Source organism: Arachis duranensis, chromosome 10 (assembly GCF_000817695.3).
Source record: "Arachis duranensis cultivar V14167 chromosome 10, aradu.V14167.gnm2.J7QH, whole genome shotgun sequence".
Taxonomy (NCBI): domain Eukaryota; kingdom Viridiplantae; phylum Streptophyta; class Magnoliopsida; order Fabales; family Fabaceae; genus Arachis; species Arachis duranensis.
In genome coordinates this window covers 23,616,026-23,636,121 of record NC_029781.3, presented here as the reverse complement: position 1 = coordinate 23,636,121, position 20,096 = coordinate 23,616,026, and the positions used below count along the sequence as shown (strand labels likewise).

Sequence of the window (20,096 nt, the reverse complement as noted above, 5' to 3'; positions counted from 1 at the left end):
CTCTTGATATGTGTATTTGTGCATTAAATTATGTTGATTGGTAGAAGAAAAGCAAGCCTTAAAAAACAAGATTAGTAGAGAACCGAGAGACTCGACCCTCAAACACTAGAGTGACTAGAGTGTATACACTTCCAGTGAGGGTTCGATACTCGATTCTTTGTTCCCAGCTTTCACGAGCTTTCTTCTTGCAAGTCTATTTGTACTTCATTTTTTTATTTGAATTAGTGGAACTCATTTCATATTTGTTCTTGGAGAATTTGATTTACTTTTAACCAAGTAGGTAAAAGCACTTTGCATTTAGTTGCATTCATATACATAGGTTACATTTCATAAATTTTACCATTCCTCTTCACTCTTTTAGTTCTCTTGAGCTTAGCATGAGGACATGCTAATGTTTAAGTGTGGGAAGATTGATAAACCGCTATTTTACGGTTTATTTTATATTGAATTGAGCGGATTTTATCAATTATTCTCATACTTATGCATATAACTCGCATGTTTTACATTTTCCTTCCTAACTTTGTGCTATGATTGAAAATATGCTTCTTTGGCCTTTAATTTGCTAATTTTAATTCTCTCTTATTACCATTCGATGCCGTGATATATGTGTTAAGTGTTTTCAGGGTTTATAGGGCAGGAATAGCTTAGAGGATGGAAAGGAAGCATGTAAAAGTGGAAGGATTACAAGAAATTGAAGGAATTGCTAAATTGTCAATCCTGACCTCTTCGTACTAAATCGATCATTACTTGAGCTACAAAGGTTCGAATGAAGCAGTTCCAGTTGCGTTGGAAAGCTAACATCTGGGGCTTCAAAATGATATGCAATTTGCCATAGTTGCATCGCATTTAGGTGACGTGCACGTGTGGTATGACGCATATGCGTGACTGGTGCGGCAGACAAGCGACGCGTACGCGTGACAAGGCGTCATGTGCTGCAGATATCAAAAAATACTGGGGGCGCTTTCTGGGCTGGTTTTGGCCCAGTTCCAAACCCGAAAACACAGATTAGAGGCTGTAGAGTGGGGGAAATCATTCATTCACACTTCATTCATACAATTAGTTAGGTTTAGGTGTAGCCTCCTCTCTCTAGGTTTTAGGCTTTTTAGTTTTATTTCTTCTCCTATTCAGATTTTCATCTTGTTTTAATTTAATTTTTCTTCTACGTTCTATTATTCTAGCATCTTAGTTTATTTTTCTTTGTTGATGTCTTTATTTTTCCCAATTTAATTTATGAACTCTTCATGTTAGATTCAATTTCCTTTTTAATGTAATTTGAGGTATTTCATGTTTATTGCTTCTTCCTTTATTGTTATCATTGATTCCTTGCAATTGTTAGTCTTAAATTCTATATTCTCTTATTATTTTTCCATGGTTTTATTTTGTGCCTACCAAGTGTTTGATAAAATGCTTGATTGGATTTTAAATTAAATTTTTATGTTCTTAACTTGGATTGAACAATTAGAGACTCTTGAGTGATCAAAATTCTTTTGTTGATTGGTGATTGAGATTTGCTAGTTGGCTTAGACTTCACTAAATCTAGTCTTTGATTAGGACTTGTGAACTTAAGTTGATTTTGCTCACTTGACTTTCCTTCATTGTTAGAGGTTAACTAAATGAGAGCAAAAGGCAATCACCATCACAATTGATGATGATAATGAGAATAGGAATTCTAATTCTCAATCCTTGTTAGGACTTTTCTTAGTTGTTATTTTATTTCCTTATTATTTACATTACTTGTTCCTTATTTCAAAACCCAAAATATACTTTCCCATAACCAATTATAAGTACACTTTCCTGCAATTCCTTGAAAGACGACCCGATATTTAAATACTTCGGTTAATTTTATTGTGTTTGCTTAAGTGACAAACAATTTAAATTTGATTGAGGTTTAATTGTCGGTTTAGAACTATACTTTCAACGCGCTTATTTTTTTGAAAATCTTTACCGATATTTTTTCTCTATCACTGATCCAATTGCTTTAATAAGTACTTTCCGTCTATTAACTGAAAGGAGAGACTGCTTTTATTCATTCAGCTTCTTGCTCACTTTATCTTTAATATATCATAACATTTCTTTCTTTGATTTGTGGACAATTGCAAAGAGATTTAGGTATTTATCCTGAGATATAAGATATGATATGTGGCACCTGAAGGATGTTAGCAAGCTCTAGTCTCAGATTCGAGAGAGTATTTTGAATGAAGAATACTAAAGGCTTGTTGAGGTTAATTATCTGTCCGTTTATCTCACTTTACTGCAATAGAATGTTTAGTAAATTATGACAAATTTGGATAGTTGTTTTACCAAAGAGGGTAGAGTTGTCAGCAAAGAACAAATGGCTAAGAGTAGGGCACCTTCGATTTAACCTTAGACCTATGAGGTCTTGATTTTGTTCTCTTCTGTGGAACAGATGAGATAATCCCTCTACACAGATTAGAAAAAGATATGGTGAAAGAGAATTTTTTTTGTCGAAGACTTCTTGTTGGCTTAAAGAAGCCCTATAAATTTTCTTCCACAGTAATAGAATAGAAAACCATAGTGACACATTTCCTCATCCAATCTATTCATCTCTAACAAAATCCCAGTCTTTTAAGCATCTTCCATACAAAATTTTACTCTACTCGAATGTATGCTTTACTCATGTCGAATTTGAGAACAATATCATAATCTTTCTACTTCTTATTTTTTAAATAGTGCATAAATTCATGAACAATAATAACATTGTCTCTGATAAGCTGCCCTTTAATAAAGGCATTTTGGTTCATACTAATAATTATGTCCATAATTGGTTGCATTCTATAATTTAATTTGGTCTTTAAATTTTCATTAACTAAATTTAATTTTTAAATTTGACGTTTAACCTAATTTGACCACTCTTTTATTACTATTTTATGAATGTTAAGCTGAGGTGTATAAATTTAAACCGATTTAAATTAAACCACTCATCTAATCTAATTCAAAACGAAAACTGATTAAAACCACACTAATTTGAATTTAATTGGATTCTATTTTTTGTAAACCGCATGGATCGGATCAGATTTCGGATCTATTTCTCAAAACCTAATTTTACTTATAATATTTTTAATTTGTTATACATTTTTATATTATTCATGTATTATTATTATTTAATAAATATTTTATATTCAAAATGATATTTATTTATTTATTTTAACTAACATATAATTTTATTTCTATTATGATGTTATTGTTGATTTTTTAAGATATTATTAAGATTTGTTATGTATATTTAATTTTTTAATTTATAAAATTTTAAATTCGATCCAAATCAAACCGCTTGAAATCATATCGAATTGGATCGATTTACAAAAACAAAAAAAATATCCAATCTAAACTACACCGTAAATAAAATTAGTATTTAGATCTGATGAATTTTTAACTCAAAATCGATGCAAATGGCATTACAAACACCTTTAATGTTAAGTGATAAAGTGACCGAATTAAATTAGATTATTAAATTTGTAAAATAAATGAAATCACAAAATCAAATTTGAGAATCATTTTGAATTCGTTAAAATTAAAGAATTAAATTAAACCATTTTGAATAGTTGAAATTAAAGAATCAAATGTTTAAATATTAAATGATTAAATTGAATAAAAAATAGACACAAAAAAAAATCATAAATAAAGCTTGAGAAACTAAATTGAATTTTCACTCATTCTTAAACAGGTGCCCTTAAAAACATTATCGGCAAAAACCCGTTATGTTAATAAGCAAAATCCTATTTAACCATCCAGGTCAAATCGAATTCTTGGTAGTTGTCTTTTGCACAATTTGCACCGGCTGCAACGTGGCTTAGCTATTTACTTTCTTCTTCGATTTTTCTATTTTTTCTTTGTCATTTAGTGCCAAATTCACAACCCACTGACGGTAATCCCTAAATCTTAAAATTTTGCATTGTTAATTATAATTTTGAGAGGATTGAAGTATTTGCTTGAGTTTTATATCATTTATGTTTTGTTCTCTCTTAAGAATATAGATATAATTTAACTAAATTATGTTATAAAAATATATATTAAGATTATAGTTGAAATTTTTTATAGAAAATATATAAAGTTTAAGGTTTTAATATATTTATTATTTATTTATCAAAAGAATAATTTAAAAACTTTTATTAATAATAATTTTAATGTATGATTTTAAAATACGTTTGTTAAACTATTTTTGTTAGTATTCTTAAAATTTGAATCCCAAATTATTGGCTAAAAGAATCAAATAATTTATCATGTTAACCAATTTTACATTTACTGTTATTTTTTATATAAAAAATATTAAAATAAACATAAATAAAAAAAATTAAATAGTGCCTATCAATTAACTCCCGTAAAATACACATAATCTATCTATTTAACGCATTATAAATACTTTAAAATACTAGTTAAGATTATTATTACTCAAGTTAATATATATAATAACTATTATATAATACACATAATCTATCTTTTTAACAAATAAGTAATTTTTCAAATAAAAATTATTCACAATTTTAACCAATTTAAAAAAATTTTTTGCTGTATTTCAAGAATTTTTTTTTTCAACCTTAATTCTTTAATTCTCTTTTTATTCTTGTAAATCATTTTTTTTTATCTGAATTCGTTTTTTACAACTTTTTCTTTTTTCCACTTTTTTTATTCTTGTTATATTTCTCTTATTCTATTATCACATTTTCATTCGTATCATCAATCCTAAAAGAGAGTAAATTCACATCGGAACTCAAAGAGTATGGAAGAAGAGGAGGAATTAGTATTTATGACAGAAGAAGATTTCTCTAAGAAATTAAAGGCAAGCACATAGTTTGTAACCAAAAAGATGTGTGCTAAATAAAAGCTAATTGCTGAGTGTGCCAGCCTGTCAATAGCATCCCAATACTCATGAGAATGTTATCCTAGAATTGTCAGAATTTGCAAAGACCCTTGATAGTTCACAACCTTAAAGTAATTGTTTAATCCCACTCTCTTGAGTTGGTTTTTCTTTATGAAACAAAAAATCAATCTTGATAGATGAAAAGAAAATTCAAGACTTATGACTACTCTAATTGACAAATTGTTGATCTATTTGGTAGTGCGGGTGAATTTGCATTAGCACGAAAGGATGATTTTATTGTTCAGATTTTCAGTTGTTCTGAGTTCTATATTGCTGTCTTGATAAAGGATATCCCTCTCAACATTGAATGAAACTTTGTAGGCGTTTATTTAAATTACAATGAGAATATTTGACTATCCCAATTTTCAGAAATCTATTTGGTGCTCTTCCAACTCTAAGGTAAATCGATTATTGTTGATGATTTTAATTTCATTATTGATCAAGGTGAGAAACTTGGTGGTAATCCTAAATCTCATTCTTTTATTGCTGTCTTTAATTACTTTATTTGAGATAACTCGTTGATTGATTTGGAAATGATGGGTAGACCATTTACTTGGAATAATAGACGTAGGGAGGGTGAACTAATTCAAGAAAGGTTTGACAGAGTTCTTGTTGATGAATCTTGGTCCCAATTATACTCTCATTCCACGATCTTTAGACTATCAGAGACAGGTACTAATCACGCCCCCTCCTTTTGGATACTAGCTACCAACGAGAGAGATAAAAAAGAGATTCAAGTTTCAATTTCATTGGTGTGGTAAAGAACAAATTCATAACTTTATCAGCGAGGTCTGAAACTCAAATATAGAAGGATTTAACGATGTACATATTATTTCAAAAGCTTAAATTGGTTAGACACCAATTGGTTCTCTGGCAAAAGAACAACTCTTTTAATTCTAAAAAGAAAATTGTAGAAGTTACTGCTCTTCTAGAACAAAAATGGGCATCAGGCAGCATGTGAGACACTAAATTACTTGAGTTTGAAAAAACATATTTGAACGAAAAATTTTATTAGAAAGACAAATCTAGAATTAAATAGTCGAAGGAAGAACAAAATACAAACTTTTTCTATAAAAAATTTAAATCTAGATCCAAAAGAAATAAGATATGGCATCTGCGGAGGGATAATGGGGATATGGCAACAACCAATGCTAATATTGTTAAAGTGGTCGAAGACTACGTTAATATTATTTTCACATCTTCTAATCAGGCGAATTCTGTGCCTTTACACAGAAGACCTATTTCTATGATGAAGGTAAAAAGAGCTACTTTTAGTATCCAGGCTCAGAATACACTAGGAGAGGATGGTATAACGGCTAAATTCTTTCAATTCTACTGGAATATAGTGGGAGAAGACGTGTTCTGAATTGTGAGGAGTTTCTTTGCTGGAAGTAGAATTTTGAAAAGGTTTAACCACACCAATATCTGTCTAGTGCCAAAGGTCCCAGATGCGAGTGATATGACTCAAATAAGGTCCATCATTTTGTCCTCTGTTATCTACAGAATCATTTTGAAGGTAGGGTCTACAGACTCCAAGAGTGTATGAACAAGGTAATTAGCTATACTCAAAGTGCATTCTTAAAAGATAGACTTATTTCTGATAATATTCTTATAGCACACGAATATATGCACTACCTTAAATAAAATAAGCGAAGCTTGGAAGACGAAATAACACTCAAACTTGATATGAGTAAAACCTATGATAGAGTGAAATGGCATTTTCTATGGTTTATTATGGAGAAGTTAGGCTTTGAATCGAGATTCATTGACTGGATTTGTGACTTGTTGTCAACCATTTTTTACTCTGTTGTGAAAGGTCAACCTTATGATTTTTTAAAACCAAATAAAGGCATATGTCAATGTGACCCTCTATCCCCCCTTTTTTTATTATATGAAGAAGGATTTTCCTTCTTACTACACAAAGCAGAACAAAATACTCTCATTCAGGGAATTCAAATAAATAGAAGATGCTCAACTATAAATCACTTACTATTCGCTGATGATTCTATTCTATTTGGTAAAGTCTCGGAAAATAGTTGTGCCTCTATTCTAGAATGACTGGAATCTTATGAGAGTTTCAGTGGGCAAAGAGTTAATCTTAGTAAATCGGCCATATTCTTCAATAATAACATTCCAGAGTTGATTAGAACCTCCTTAACAGCACAGCTGAATATTCCTCACATAGGTGCACAAGATAAATATTTGGGTCTATCTTTTTTTTATCAACCGCTCTAAAAAAATCACATTTAACTCAATCAAAGATAAGGTTCTTAAAAGAACACAAGGATGAAAAAGGTGCTTATTATCTAATGGAGGAAGACATGTATTACTTCGAGCAGTTGGTGAAGCCATACCAATATATACATTGTCATGTTTTAAACTTACGGATAACTTGCTAAATAAAATTCATAGTATTCTAACTCAGTTCTGGTGGGGGTAGCAAAGTTTTGAAAGACCAATGGTGTGAATTAGTTGAGATAAGATGACTAAGCCTAAGAAAGAAAGCGGGCTTGGTTTTAAAGATCTCAGGACTCAAAACCTGGTTCTTTTGGGTAAACAGTGCTGAAAAAAAATCGTGTATCAACCTAACTTTTTTCTTTCTAGAATACTTAAAGGTGAATACTTCAGATTTAATTTTATACTTATAGCAGAAGTAAGAATCTTATCTTCTTGGAGTTGGCAAAATATTCTTGAAGGGAGGCGAGTTGTAGAGAAAGACATTAGTTGAAAAGTAAGTTCTGGTGACATTCAAATCTTATCCAAACCATGACTCCCTCCTTCTTACTCCTTCATTTTTTCACCATCTGTGGTACTACTATCAGATAGTTACCATCTGTTATAGGTGAAAGACCTGTTTTTGTCAAATAAATTGTGGAACCAAGTATTAATCTCAAATTTTTTTCCTCCAAAAATTGCTAAGTGAATCCTCTCCATAACCCCAAGAGAAGGTGAAAACATAATTCAATGGATAATGAACAGAGGAAAAACATATGATGTTGTATTTGGGTACAATATTTCTTACCAATTTTACCTTAACTCCATTGAATTTTATCCAAACTTCATGTAACAGATGTCAATTTGGAGTCATTTATAGAAGCTGAAAATTCCTCACAAAATTTTGCTCTTTGCGTGAAAAATCCTCCATGGTAAGCTTCTTGTTCTGCTTCTCATCCACCAGCAGTTCCATCCAATTCGACAACTTGTCCAATTTGCAAGTCAACTCTAGAATCACTCATGCACTGTCTATTTTTCTGCGGAGACGCTAATCTAGTATGGAAGAAAAGCCCTTTAACTTACCCCATTCAATTCTAAATCATAGATGTTCCCTGTTCTTCGATTGGTAGAGGGATTCGGTGTTATAAACTGAACTTCAAGGAACAAGCCCGAAAAGAGCTCAACTGATTTTGATTATAACTTGAAATATTTGGAAGGAGAAATGTCGGCGAGTCTTCAAGCATGTCCAAAATCTCTGGAAAAAGTGCTAGCAACATCGCTTAAGTCACCAAGAGCTATCTATTTTACCTTATGTATAGTACCCTAAAATTTTTTTGCTATCTACTTTTTTATGTTATTTTTTTCTTACAATTTTACCTGTTTACTAATATTTGAAAATCTTTCTTTTCTATTTTTTCTTATCCTAAATTTTAGATATTGTATTTATTTTTCTATTGTATAAAATACTGCTATTATCTTAAAAAAAAAAGTGTTCTATATAAATGAGTGATTTGGTAACTAATTTTTTACATATCTAACATAGTTGTTTAAAAAATATTTCACAAATAAATAATTAAAAGATATCTTCTTTTGGTGTATTCATTTTATATATTATTTTTGCCACGAGAAGAGAACCTATTGTGACCAAAGTCACAACGACCAAACACGACCCTAAAGATGGGCTCATTATGGCGCGCAGGAAAGAAGCTCTCTCTTGTTGCCTCCGCCGCTGCCGGCGGCACCGCGGCAGCGCTCATTGCCACCTCTGACAACCCCGCAACAGCTCTCAGGCTCTGCGCCACCGTTCCCCACCGCCTCCTCCGCGACGCCGTCACTGCCGCCAACATTGCGTTCGGTAAATAAACTGTAGATCTAACAGAAACTTCATGGTTCCCGAAGTTTCTGCAAATTCAAAAATTCTTATCAGTTTTATCGATTATTTATTTATTTGTTTGTTTATTTATTTGTTTTTGGCTTCAAAGCTCAATCCTACTTCTTTTACCTTATTGAATTCTGTAAATTTGGATGCTAGTTTTGAGTTTGGGTTTCTGTTGCTAAAAGTTTGTTTGGGGTTAAAGTGATTGACAATGTTGCACATCAATTTGTATTGTCTTTACCTTATTTGAATTAATAGTTCAAATTTGAATTAAGGTTTTGAGTTGTGAATTATGAATTTATGATGTTTCTACGCGTGTTTTCACATTGGTTTATCCACAGACATTATTTTTTGAGTGAGAATGAAGCTTGGAATAATGAAATGTGTTTTGCTGTGTCGTTGTTTTGTTAGATTATGAATATTCGCTGCGTGGATTGTGGGAGGGAAGCATTGAGAGGGAGATGGTCAAGCATGAAGTTCACCTCCGGTCAGCAGAGAAACTTCGAGACTTGTGTTTTAAGAATGGTGGGATTTATATAAAGCTTGGGCAGCATCTTGGGCAGTTGGTATACTTCCTTTGCCTCTCCTTTTTGAATAGAAAAAAATATATGGTGATAACTGACTTTACCAATTGCAATCGTCCTCAGTGATGCAAAGGGAATACTCTGTTTGTTCTTTTATATGTTTATTTATGAACAGGAGTACTTGGTTCCTCAAGAGTATGTTATAACATTGAGGGAATCTATGCTAAATAGATGTCCAGTTTCTTCATATGAGCAAATATGTGAAGTATTCAAGAGGGAGCTTGGAGACACACCGGAAAATGTATAAATATTTTTGTTTGATTCATTTGTCCTTTATGTGTGTTATTTTTCTCCAGTCATGGTTGCAACTTTTCTCTTGAAATTACTATTGTGGTGGATGAGTTTTGCTTTTTTAATTGTGTAGATATTTGCTGAGTTTGACCCAATTCCAATAGCAAGTGCTTCCCTTGCACAAGTCCATGTAGCCCACACACATGATGGCCAAAAAGTTGCTGTGAAGGTTAAAAATAATGCTAATATTTCTTGATCGTCCATTATTGAATATTTTGAATCATCTTTCTTCTGCATGAACATGTGTGTTAGTGTTTTTGCTGGGAATATTTCTTCATTTAAAATTTATCTGTTGTTATTCAGGTTCAGCATGCTCACATGACTGAGACTGCAGCTGCAGATCATGCCACAGTGGAATTGGTTGTGAACACTCTGCATAGGTTTTTTCCCAGTTTTGATTATAGGTAAGTAGGGCTATAATACTATTGGCTAGGGAATTTACAGATGTCATGACTAGGAGACATTTGGAAGTCATCCAAGTCTGAACAACCACAACTGATGGATTGTATCTATTTTTTCGAAACAGCCTGATTGCCCTAAAATTTAAACTGAGTTGTCTCTTTAGTAAGAAATATTGATCATCAGTTACTAGTTGCTTTGAATTCATGATTTATCAAACATTTGTTCATATCTGTCTGCAGGTGGTTGATTGATGAGATTAATGACAGTTTACCCAAGGTAAGTTGATTGTAACTTGAAAGCAATGCCTATGCCTAAAATATATCCATGCTTATTTGGGTGCTCTGCCTTCAATTTACAAAGATGGCATTAATATTGTATCTATACATATATATTATTTCCTATTAATTCAATTTTGGGTGAAGAAGTTGGAATTTGGCATGCAGTTAAGAGGTTGACCAAAAATGATCATGGGAACCTTAAATAAATTTTAAAATGTGGTCACACCATCATTCTATATTTCTGTTAGTAAATATCGAAAAGAATATACTTTTTATGGTTGCTATCTCTTGCAATACATATACGGTAAAATAATTGACTATGTAGTTTTTTCTTGAACTATTGTGCTTTGAGTGTTAATCCTCCAACATATTTCATACCACAAATAGATAAGTTTTATATTATGATCAAGTTTTCATGTGACCGTGGTGGTTTATCTTCATCCTTGGATTCTGTTAGTTAAATTGAGCTCTGTTTATTTGGTTCCATTGCTCATTGAGATACAATATTGATCTCTTTTTATATTGATGTTTTACAATGTTTACTTTGACAAAATAATCAATTATATTTGAATATTTGACAATCGTTTGCGATATACAAAATTTTTACTTATTTAATTTCATGTTAGCCTGGTTTCGTCATATGGCTGCAACATATATGATGCTAACGTGACATTTAGCCTGGTTTCGTCATATGGCTGCAACATATATGATGCTAACGTGACATACATTTGTTTTAGTCATGAGTTTTTCCTGATATATGTAAGATTTGGCGTATCATGTGTTCTTATTTATCATTTTTTCGTTCTGCATTCTTTTCTTTGCAATCCCCTTTTGCTGGAAGTTTTGGCCCTTTTTTTATATTTAGTTTCTTAATATTATTGGTGGCAGGAATTAGATTTTTTGGTCGAGGCAAAGAATAGTGAGAAGTGTGTGGAAAACTTCCGGAAGTTGTCTCCTCATGTTGCAAATTATGTATATGCTCCAAAAGTATATTGGAATCTAAGTACCTCAAAGCTTCTAACAATGGAATTCATGGATGGTGCTCATATAAATGATATCAAGACCATTCGAAAACTTGGAATCCATCCACATGAACTTTCAAAATTGGTTGGTTCATTTTTTTTACTTCACTTTATCCATGGTTAAATTTTTGGTTAATTGTATCCTGTTTTTGTTTTTTCGTAACACATTATCATTTTGTTATTATAACTTGAGTTTGGGCAAGTGAAAGATGAGTTTTTGATTCCATATATAGTCCATAAACAAAATAGTTTAGTATAATGTGATCATTACTTTTTCAGGTAAGTCAGACTTTTGCGGAAATGATGTTCAAGCATGGGTTTGTGCACTGCGATCCACATTCTGCAAATTTATTGGTTCGTCCAATGCCTTCTGGGAAACGTAATATTCTGGGTGAGGTTTCCTTGCCTTGAGAAACTTAAACACTTTCTGTGATGTTATTAGCCTTCTTAGGCTTATTTTTGGGTCTCATCGACCATTCATGCAAGAAAGATTTTCTGTGTTTCTGCCGAATTGTGTTTGTATTCACAGTTAGTTGGGGGAGTTAGTTAATAATAAATAAAGGGTAAACAGGATTAATTAGTGACATTGATCATTTTGAGCCTTATTTCTTGGAGAGATTGTGAAGCTCCAGCTCTTCCACTTTACTTGTATTTCCCCCAATATCCGGGTTCCTACCACATTGCTAGGTATTTCACAATGACATTCCTATTCTGCATTTCTAGTTTTGTACTTGATACTTGAGAACATGAGACACATGAATTCATATGTGACATTATAAATCAAAGGTGATCTTTAAGATATTTATTTTTTTTCATTTCTATTACATGGTTGATGTAGTTTTTCAGTTTCTTGGTTGACAAAAATATTTACCGATTATGATGAGTATTTCTGATTTTGTAAAATAATAAAAATGGCTTTCACTTTCAAAACACCATATTAATTTTCTTTTTCTTTTTTTACCCTTTCCCATTAGAATACTAATTTTTGCTGGCTCCTTTAAATTTGATTAACTTTATTCCATTGACGTTTGTCTACTTGTAGCTCTGTTTGTTTTTTAGAATAACTGCATTGTTGATATCTGTTGACTCTCATTTACTTTGTTTACTTTATATTAATTTCTTTTCTTATGTATAGGCTGGAGAAAACCTCAGTTGATTCTTTTAGATCATGGACTTTACAAAGAACTTGACTTCGATACAAGAACTAATTATGCTTCACTGTGGAAGGCTTTGGTATTTTCTGATGTTAGTGCAATCAAGGAATATAGTGCAAAATTGGGTGCTGGAGAGGATTTGTATGTACTTTTTGCCGGAGTTCTGACTATGAGACCATGGAAAAGAGTTGTTGACCAATCACTGGATCATTTAGTTTTTAACGGAACAGAGAGTGAAATTTCAGAACTGCAGGTGAAATATTGTTTGATTGAAATTCTTTCTCCATGATTTTGCTTTGTTAGACATAGGTTCATGTTATTCTGGATTATAATGATTGTACTACAGTTTCTGCGTTTAACATTGTCAACAATTCTCATCTTCATGCTGATTTCTTACCAAAAGGACTATAGTTCTTGATTCTTTTCATGTATCCTGCACTGAGGTTTCATAGCAATGTTCATGACAACTATAATGCTGTTCACTTTCTATTAAGCATAAAATTTAGCCTGTTTTAACTAGATATAAAGATGTTCTCCATGGTTGATTTTCCTTTCTTAGCATGGTGAATAGCATTTCTTTAATGTACAATTCCTTGTATTTGTGCCTCCTAAATGGAAAACAAGAACTGAAATGATCTCTAAATTATTTTTGCAGATGTACGCTTCTGAATATTTCCACCAAATCTCAGAGCTTCTAAGGAGATTACCGCGTGTGATTCTTCTAATGCTGAAGACAAATGACTGTCTACGAGCAGTCAACAATTCTCTGGTACAAATCATTCCATGTTTTTCCGCGATCATCTTGTGTTAGATTGATGAATGCTCTTAAAATAAATGTAGCTTGTATCCAATAGTGCAATAGCCAACTAAGTGTCATAATTTGAGAATGTGTTCCATATGTTTGGTGCTGTTTATACTAATATGTTTTCTTTTTTGCTTCTTGACCAGCTGCAAGGATCTTCTCTGGACACATTTTTCATTATTGGAAAGATTTCTTCCGAGGCTGTCATCGATGTGAAGATGTCGCAAAGTAAGTCCCTTTTAAGTTGGTTGAATGTCAGATTGGAAAAGATTTTGCTGGAAGTACGACTTTGGGGAATTCAGATAGTCTTGTGGATTTACCAAATAAGAAAGGCGCTATCTTGGTCTGACCAAGGATTAGTATAAAATTATTCATAAGCTACTAAACTACTTTTGTACTACTATAAACATTTTACAAATAATAAGCTCTTATACAAGTTATAGTGCATTCTTTGTCTCCGTGGTCAAAATCTCCTGCCCAATTTGCAGATTTTGTTTGAGCACGGATTGATGAATTGATTTATAGGTTGTGAGAGATAGGAAAGGAGCAACTAAAGCCTTTTTTTTAAAGGCTTTATTCATGTATTCAGTGTGTTGTAAAATGCCCATTAATATGGGAAAAGTACAGTGAGAGATATATAGAATACTTTTCTACATTAATTTTATTTTGAATGGCTGAAGCCTGAAAGTGGGTAACTTGATAGTTGATACATGTTGCTTGTGCTGGTTTCTTTTATTAGATATTGCGAGCAAATGACCATTAATTTCATTTTGGTAATATGAGGTATTCTTTAACAGATACTAGATTCTTGTGTTTTTCTATGAATCTGAATGTATTACAAGTTGAAGTTTGTTTTAACTTTAAAGACAGTGTTATAGAATTAGAGACCTGTGTTTTAGTTATGTATGACATGAATTAATACATGACAAATGCATATTTTAGACAACATCTCATTAATTTTACAGGATCTATTTAGTCAAATAAAGCAAATACATATAGTTATTTATGCTATCTGATTAATCATTCATCGATACTTTTATAAAATATAATAAATTAAATTAGTTCAAACTGGTTTGTCATTCTTAACAACAAATAATGCTCATAAACAACGATTTTCAGATTACATCAATCCTATATTTTCATCACTAAATATAAATTACAAACTAAACAAAACACAACCACAAATGTTATAGTTACAAGCAATACTAATACGAAACGTAATTCAGATAAGATGGAAAATTAAAAAGGGGACTTCTCTACCTCAATTTGAATTCCTGATGCAACAGTTAAAGAAATCATTCTACCTCATCTATTCACACCTAAGTTTCTTAAAAAAACTCAGAAATTTTCATTCATCAAAATTAAGGAAAAAAGTGGCTACCAAATTTTAGAGAGTTTTTATACCTCTAACCCTAACTCATAAGTTCACTAGAATAAAAAAATGGGCTAAATCATAATTGGGCCTAAACAAACAAAATAGCAAAAATAAAATAAATATAAAATAAATTCTAAGTGATGTCTTTTCTTTTTAATTCATCTTAACTAATGAGAGTCTTCAATGCATCTTGTAAATAGTAAGACGTTTGACTTTTGATAATTGTTAATCATTGTCTTGTCCAATTCTTGATGCATCTCTTGAACAAATGATTTAACCATATTTGCAAATCTTCTTTTATTCTCTTAGTTCTTGCTCGTATAATTGGACCAATTGGCATATGACAGCTCTCAGTTTGTCCTATAGGGCTCGTATCATTCCCTTCCTCCTGAAAAAGATTCGTCCTCGAATCTACATCCAAATCAAAAGGAGATAGGTCAGAGACATTAAAAGTAGCTAATACATTATACTCACCTAGAAGGTCAATCTTGTAAGCATTGTTATTGATCCTTTCGAGCACCTGAAATGGACCATCACCCCCAAAGTCTAACTTGGATTTTTTTAGTAGGAAACCTCTCCTTTCTCAAATGAACCCATACCCAGTCACCAGGTTTAAAGACAAGTTGTCTTCGACCTTTATTCACCCGTTGGGCTGTCAACTTATTTTTCTTTTCAAGCAACTCACGTGCTCTCAAGTGCATTGCTGTAACCTTGTTAGCTTCACCTTCTGCATCCGAATTAACAAGATCACTCAAAGGCACAGGTAATAAGTCCAATTAAAGGATTAAAATCATACACAAATTCAAAAAGAGAAAAACCAGTAGAAGAATGAATAGTTCTATTATAAGCAAACTCAATAAAAGGTAAACAATCTTTCCAAATTTTCAAATTCTTACCAACAACAGCACCTAATAAGGTCTCTAATGTTCTATTTACTACTTTAGTTTGACCATTAATTTGAGAATGACAAGTAATAGAGTAAAGAAAACATTAGTGGCTAACATTTTATAAATGGCATAAACAATAGTCCATTACTCGAGTCACATTTGATGAGAATTGTTCAAAGCAAAAGGCGCAGTCCAGTAGTCCACCACTCCAGTATGTTGTTTCATAACTCTTAAAAACGACCGCCACATGCTTCCACTAAATGATGAGAATCATATGAGCAACCACTGAACCTACAAATCTCCAACATGTACCAACCAAAAAGCAAGCAATACCTTACATGGAGTCATCCAATTTTCGAATAATTGTGTATTTAGATAACAGTTTATAAATGAAAATTTGCATGAAATTAATTTTGCAAACTTGATTTTGATCAAAAGTAAATATTATTTAGATTACACTACTTAAAATTAGTTACAAAATAAAAATAACATATAAAAATTAACAAAATATATTTTTATATCAAAAACAAAAATAATATATGAAGAATATATCAAAATATACTTTATTAAATTATATTACTTATAATTTTTTTAATACTCTCAGTACTCTTTTATTTAATACTGGTTTAAATTATAAAATTTTAATGATTCATGTCTTTATTATTAGTTATAATTAGTTTTTTTATTTATTTTGTTTTTTTTTAATGAGATCAATAATTTATATTATAAATTCATAAGAAAAAAATAAATTCAATCTTAAAAGAAACTAAAAGGAATTTCCACCCTCTACCAGAAAGAGAAAGAGAGAGAATAAACCTTCCAATAAGGCTCCCATTATCGAGAAAATATAGGATTATCGCCCAAGCGGACAATCCTAAGGCTGAAACTAATTAATCATTAAGAATTCATGTTTGCATGATGATTACTTTGAAACACCATGAAAGACATTCAAATTTTGCTCTACAATGCACGTCCCTAATTTACAACACATGACGCAATAGTATAAGAATTACTAGAGTTCAATACAAGACAATGTTTCACCTAAATTTCGAACCCGCATCTACAACAACCTCAAAAAAATGGACCCACGGTTTGGCAAATCCAAACATGCTTCATTCAACAGCCTCACAGTGACGAATAGATGACCTGCACTTCATCCCCCACAAGCGGTTTGATCACCGAATGCCTAACCTCGTTGAACCCATTTACAAGAAGTTTGAGACTGGCTGTTAATAGTTCCTGCTCCCTATAAAATCAGAAAAGACAAGACAATGCTACTCAATCAAAATAACAATGCAGAATTTTGAATGGTACATCACACAAAATAACAGACTTAAATGACTCACGCGTTAAGAAACCAAAGTCTCAGAAACAAACCAATCAGTCACTAACCTCATCATCTGGTTGTTCGTTCCTCGCGGTACAATTCCTACGGTCATGCCCAAGCCCATTGCACATTCTAACAAGCAATGAAACACCGTATCATGATAAGTTTCACAATGTGGGCACAACGCTGAAGCAGATATTGCCTAGTTAAAACATACGAAGATTGTGAAGAGGACATATTCAAGACATAGTCATATAATAACTTTAACTTTTCTGAAAGCTTAGAACGCCATGACCAATACCAATTGGCATTTTCATCCCAGCAAATTCCTCTTTTCAAGATCCAAATATAACCATCCTTAGTAGTGTAGTTTTTTAGAAGTTGTTGTATCCCATCACCAAGCCGAAGTGGCCCCAATAATAGGCTATGTTTGGTTTATGTATGGGTTGAGATAGAGACACAAAGACATAGACATTAAAGATATAGATACAATGAGACACAAAATTTTCACTTTGTTTGGTAGTTATGGACTAGATAGAACAATAAATTACAATTGTCAATATTATCCCTATAAAAAAAACCACCACTTCCCCTTCTTCTCTGCAATCATCACCACGAGTTAATACTCAAATTGGCCCCTAAAATTTGACCTCCAACTCAATTTAGCCTTTAAGATTTTAATTGACTCTAATTGTACCCTGAAATTTTGACCTGTGCCTCAATTTGGCCCTTACGTCATTTTTCGTCACCGAAAAACTGACTTGGAAATTTTGGTTGACACCTGTCACTCTCAAAACGATGTCATTTTACTCTTGGCGCTGAAAATATTTAGAAACGATGTCGTTTGACATGAGAAAGGGGTTAAATGAAAACCCAAACATTAACCACTTCAAAAGTGAGATTCCAATTGACCCTTCTCCTTCCTCCTCCTTCCCTCGTATACGTTCCCCTAGAGAAGTACCATGGGTGTCGCTGTAACGGAGGTTTGAAGCTTTTCTTTCTTGTTCCCCCCTCGGGTTGTGAAGATTAATTACCTGGGAGTTACCATCTCTTCAGAAACAAGTTAGTAAAAAAATCGTTGCTCTCAACATACCATGCTTTATTTTTTTCAAAATGTTGGTTGTGGGTTGTTGTTCATTTTTTTCACTCTACTTCATTAGTGAAACTCTGGGTGAATGTGGTTGATTATGGTTGAATGATGATAGAGATCTTGTATGTTAGGGTTTAATTTTTTTGCATGTATTTGGTTGTGATCAATTGAATCTTTCAATTCTTTATCCGTTTGAGCAATCATTGATTCTTCATATTCCATTTTAAAATGACAATTTTATTCCTTTATATCACATTTTAATTTAATTGTTGATTGAATAATTTCTTGTAAAAATAAAGTATTTCACAACAATTTTAGTAAAGACTAATAACTAACAAGTGCTAGAACACTCAAGTATTTCTTACCGTAGACAGACACAAATTAAATATTGAGCCATTCTAAGGTTTTCATTTAGTGTTTATACTGCATGCATTGATTTAGAGATCGAACATGAATAATTTCCTTGTTTATGTTTTCTTTATTTTTCTTTATTTCTTCCTATTCTTTTTATTTCAAGTACAAGAATGAAACCTCTGCCATATTGTGAAATCTATTATAAACGGGATTTTTTAATATTTGTCCATTATTTTTCGGTTGAAATTACATATATTTATTTATTGGAGCAACCATTGTTAGAACAATTGTATTATTCCTTCATCAATTTAAAAGAAAAATCTTATTCTTTCATGTTTTTCTAATAGTATAACTGTACAAAATGAAAATAAATTAAATTTTTATAATTTATTCTAGTTTATCATCAAATAAAATATAAAAGACTACTTTTTATATTTTTGTTTTTTAATATCTTATTCTCAATATTTTATTTTATTATATTTTCAGAACCAAATACAATCTTGAAGACAATTTTAAAATTCTTAAAGACCAAGCTATATAGGGGAGTACATGGCCCGGCCTGACCCGGGTCTAGGGTCGGGTAAGGGTCTCAAAAATAGATTCGGTCATTATTTCGGGTCGGGTCCGGGCCATAACTCGGGTTACCTGAACTTGGCCCAGTAGTCCGGTCATCATACACAATTAATATTTGTGTTATTTGTGATGGATGATGGCTATTGTTATGTGGAATTTAAATATTGTAAACTTTAATATTTTGTGTTATTAGTCATTATAAGATTATAAGTTAATGTTTTATTTTTAAAATGCATAAGACTTTAGACTAATGCATAATATTGTGTTATTTGTATTGATTTAAATATTTGGTGTTATTAGACAATATTAGTATTGATTATGGTTATACTTTAATTTTAGAGAAGGGTTGATTCTTGTTATATTTTTTAAGTAAATTTTACTATGTGAATTGTGAAATAATGGTTGGAGATTAGGTGATTTTTACATGCTAAAGACCCAAATTTCACCCGATTTTTACCTGGTTTTCACCCGATCCAAAAATGCGTAGGTTTCATTGAGTCTAGGATCAGGTTAGAATCTAAAAATTAGGTCCGGTCTATATTTTGGATCGGATCTAGGTTAAGCCAAACCCGATATGGCCTGGCTATGTACACTCCTAAAGCTATAACATTAGAAATAAAATTGTAACAAATTTAGTGACTCCTTCGTTATTTACATGTAAAAAAGTGAAAATATATTTAAAAGATTAGAAATAAAATTATAATAAATTAAACATCTAAGATCTAACATATTTTTTAAAAGAGTAATTACCCAAATTAATCCCAAGGATTTTAAAATCGGACATTTTAGTTCTCAAGAAAAATTAATACATAGATCAATTCCCAAGGTTTTACTCCACCAGACAAATTAGTCCCCAGTTTATTTTCTGGCAAAGTAATTACCCAGATCAGTCCCTAAAGATTTTAAAAATGGACATTTTAGTCCCCAAGAAAAATTAATGTATAAATCAATTTCCAATGTTTCTCTCTATTAGATACAACAGTCATCC

The 20,096-nt window shown here is 31.7% G+C and overlaps 1 protein-coding gene across 4 annotated transcripts; it reads left to right on the top strand.

Moving 5' to 3' along the window:
- The first annotated feature begins 8,744 nt into the window (after positions 1 to 8,744).
- On the top strand, positions 8,745 to 14,181 carry LOC107469475 (putative ABC1 protein At2g40090). 4 transcript variants are annotated; one of them, XM_052254877.1, is made up of 11 exons: positions 8,745 to 8,948; positions 9,418 to 9,494; positions 9,669 to 9,794; positions 9,918 to 10,013; positions 10,148 to 10,248; positions 10,486 to 10,522; positions 11,413 to 11,631; positions 11,826 to 11,937; positions 12,682 to 12,953; positions 13,356 to 13,469; positions 13,649 to 14,181. In XM_052254877.1, exons 1-11 carry the CDS (start codon positions 8,771 to 8,773, stop codon positions 13,865 to 13,867), a joined length of 1,551 nt encoding a protein of 516 aa, XP_052110837.1. In that variant the 5' UTR covers positions 8,745 to 8,770; the 3' UTR covers positions 13,868 to 14,181. The 4 variants fall into 4 exon arrangements, with proteins under 4 accessions (XP_052110837.1, XP_015944330.1, XP_052110839.1 ...); XM_016088844.3 differs by having other exon boundaries at positions 9,381 to 9,535; XM_052254879.1 differs by having other exon boundaries at positions 8,846 to 8,948; positions 9,418 to 9,535.
- Positions 14,182 to 20,096: the final 5,915 nt, after the last annotated feature.

Excerpts from the sequence above, each read along its gene's own strand:
- LOC107469475 (XM_016088844.3), top strand. The coding sequence starts at position 8,771 with ATGGGCTCATTATGGCGCGCAGGAAAGAAGCTCTCTCTTGTTGCCTCC. Across the intron at positions 10,014-10,147 it reads GCCAAAAAGTTGCTGTGAAG|GTTCAGCATGCTCACATGAC; the intron begins GTTAAAAATAAT and ends GTTGTTATTCAG. Across the intron at positions 10,249-10,485 it reads TTTCCCAGTTTTGATTATAG|GTGGTTGATTGATGAGATTA; the intron begins GTAAGTAGGGCT and ends ATCTGTCTGCAG.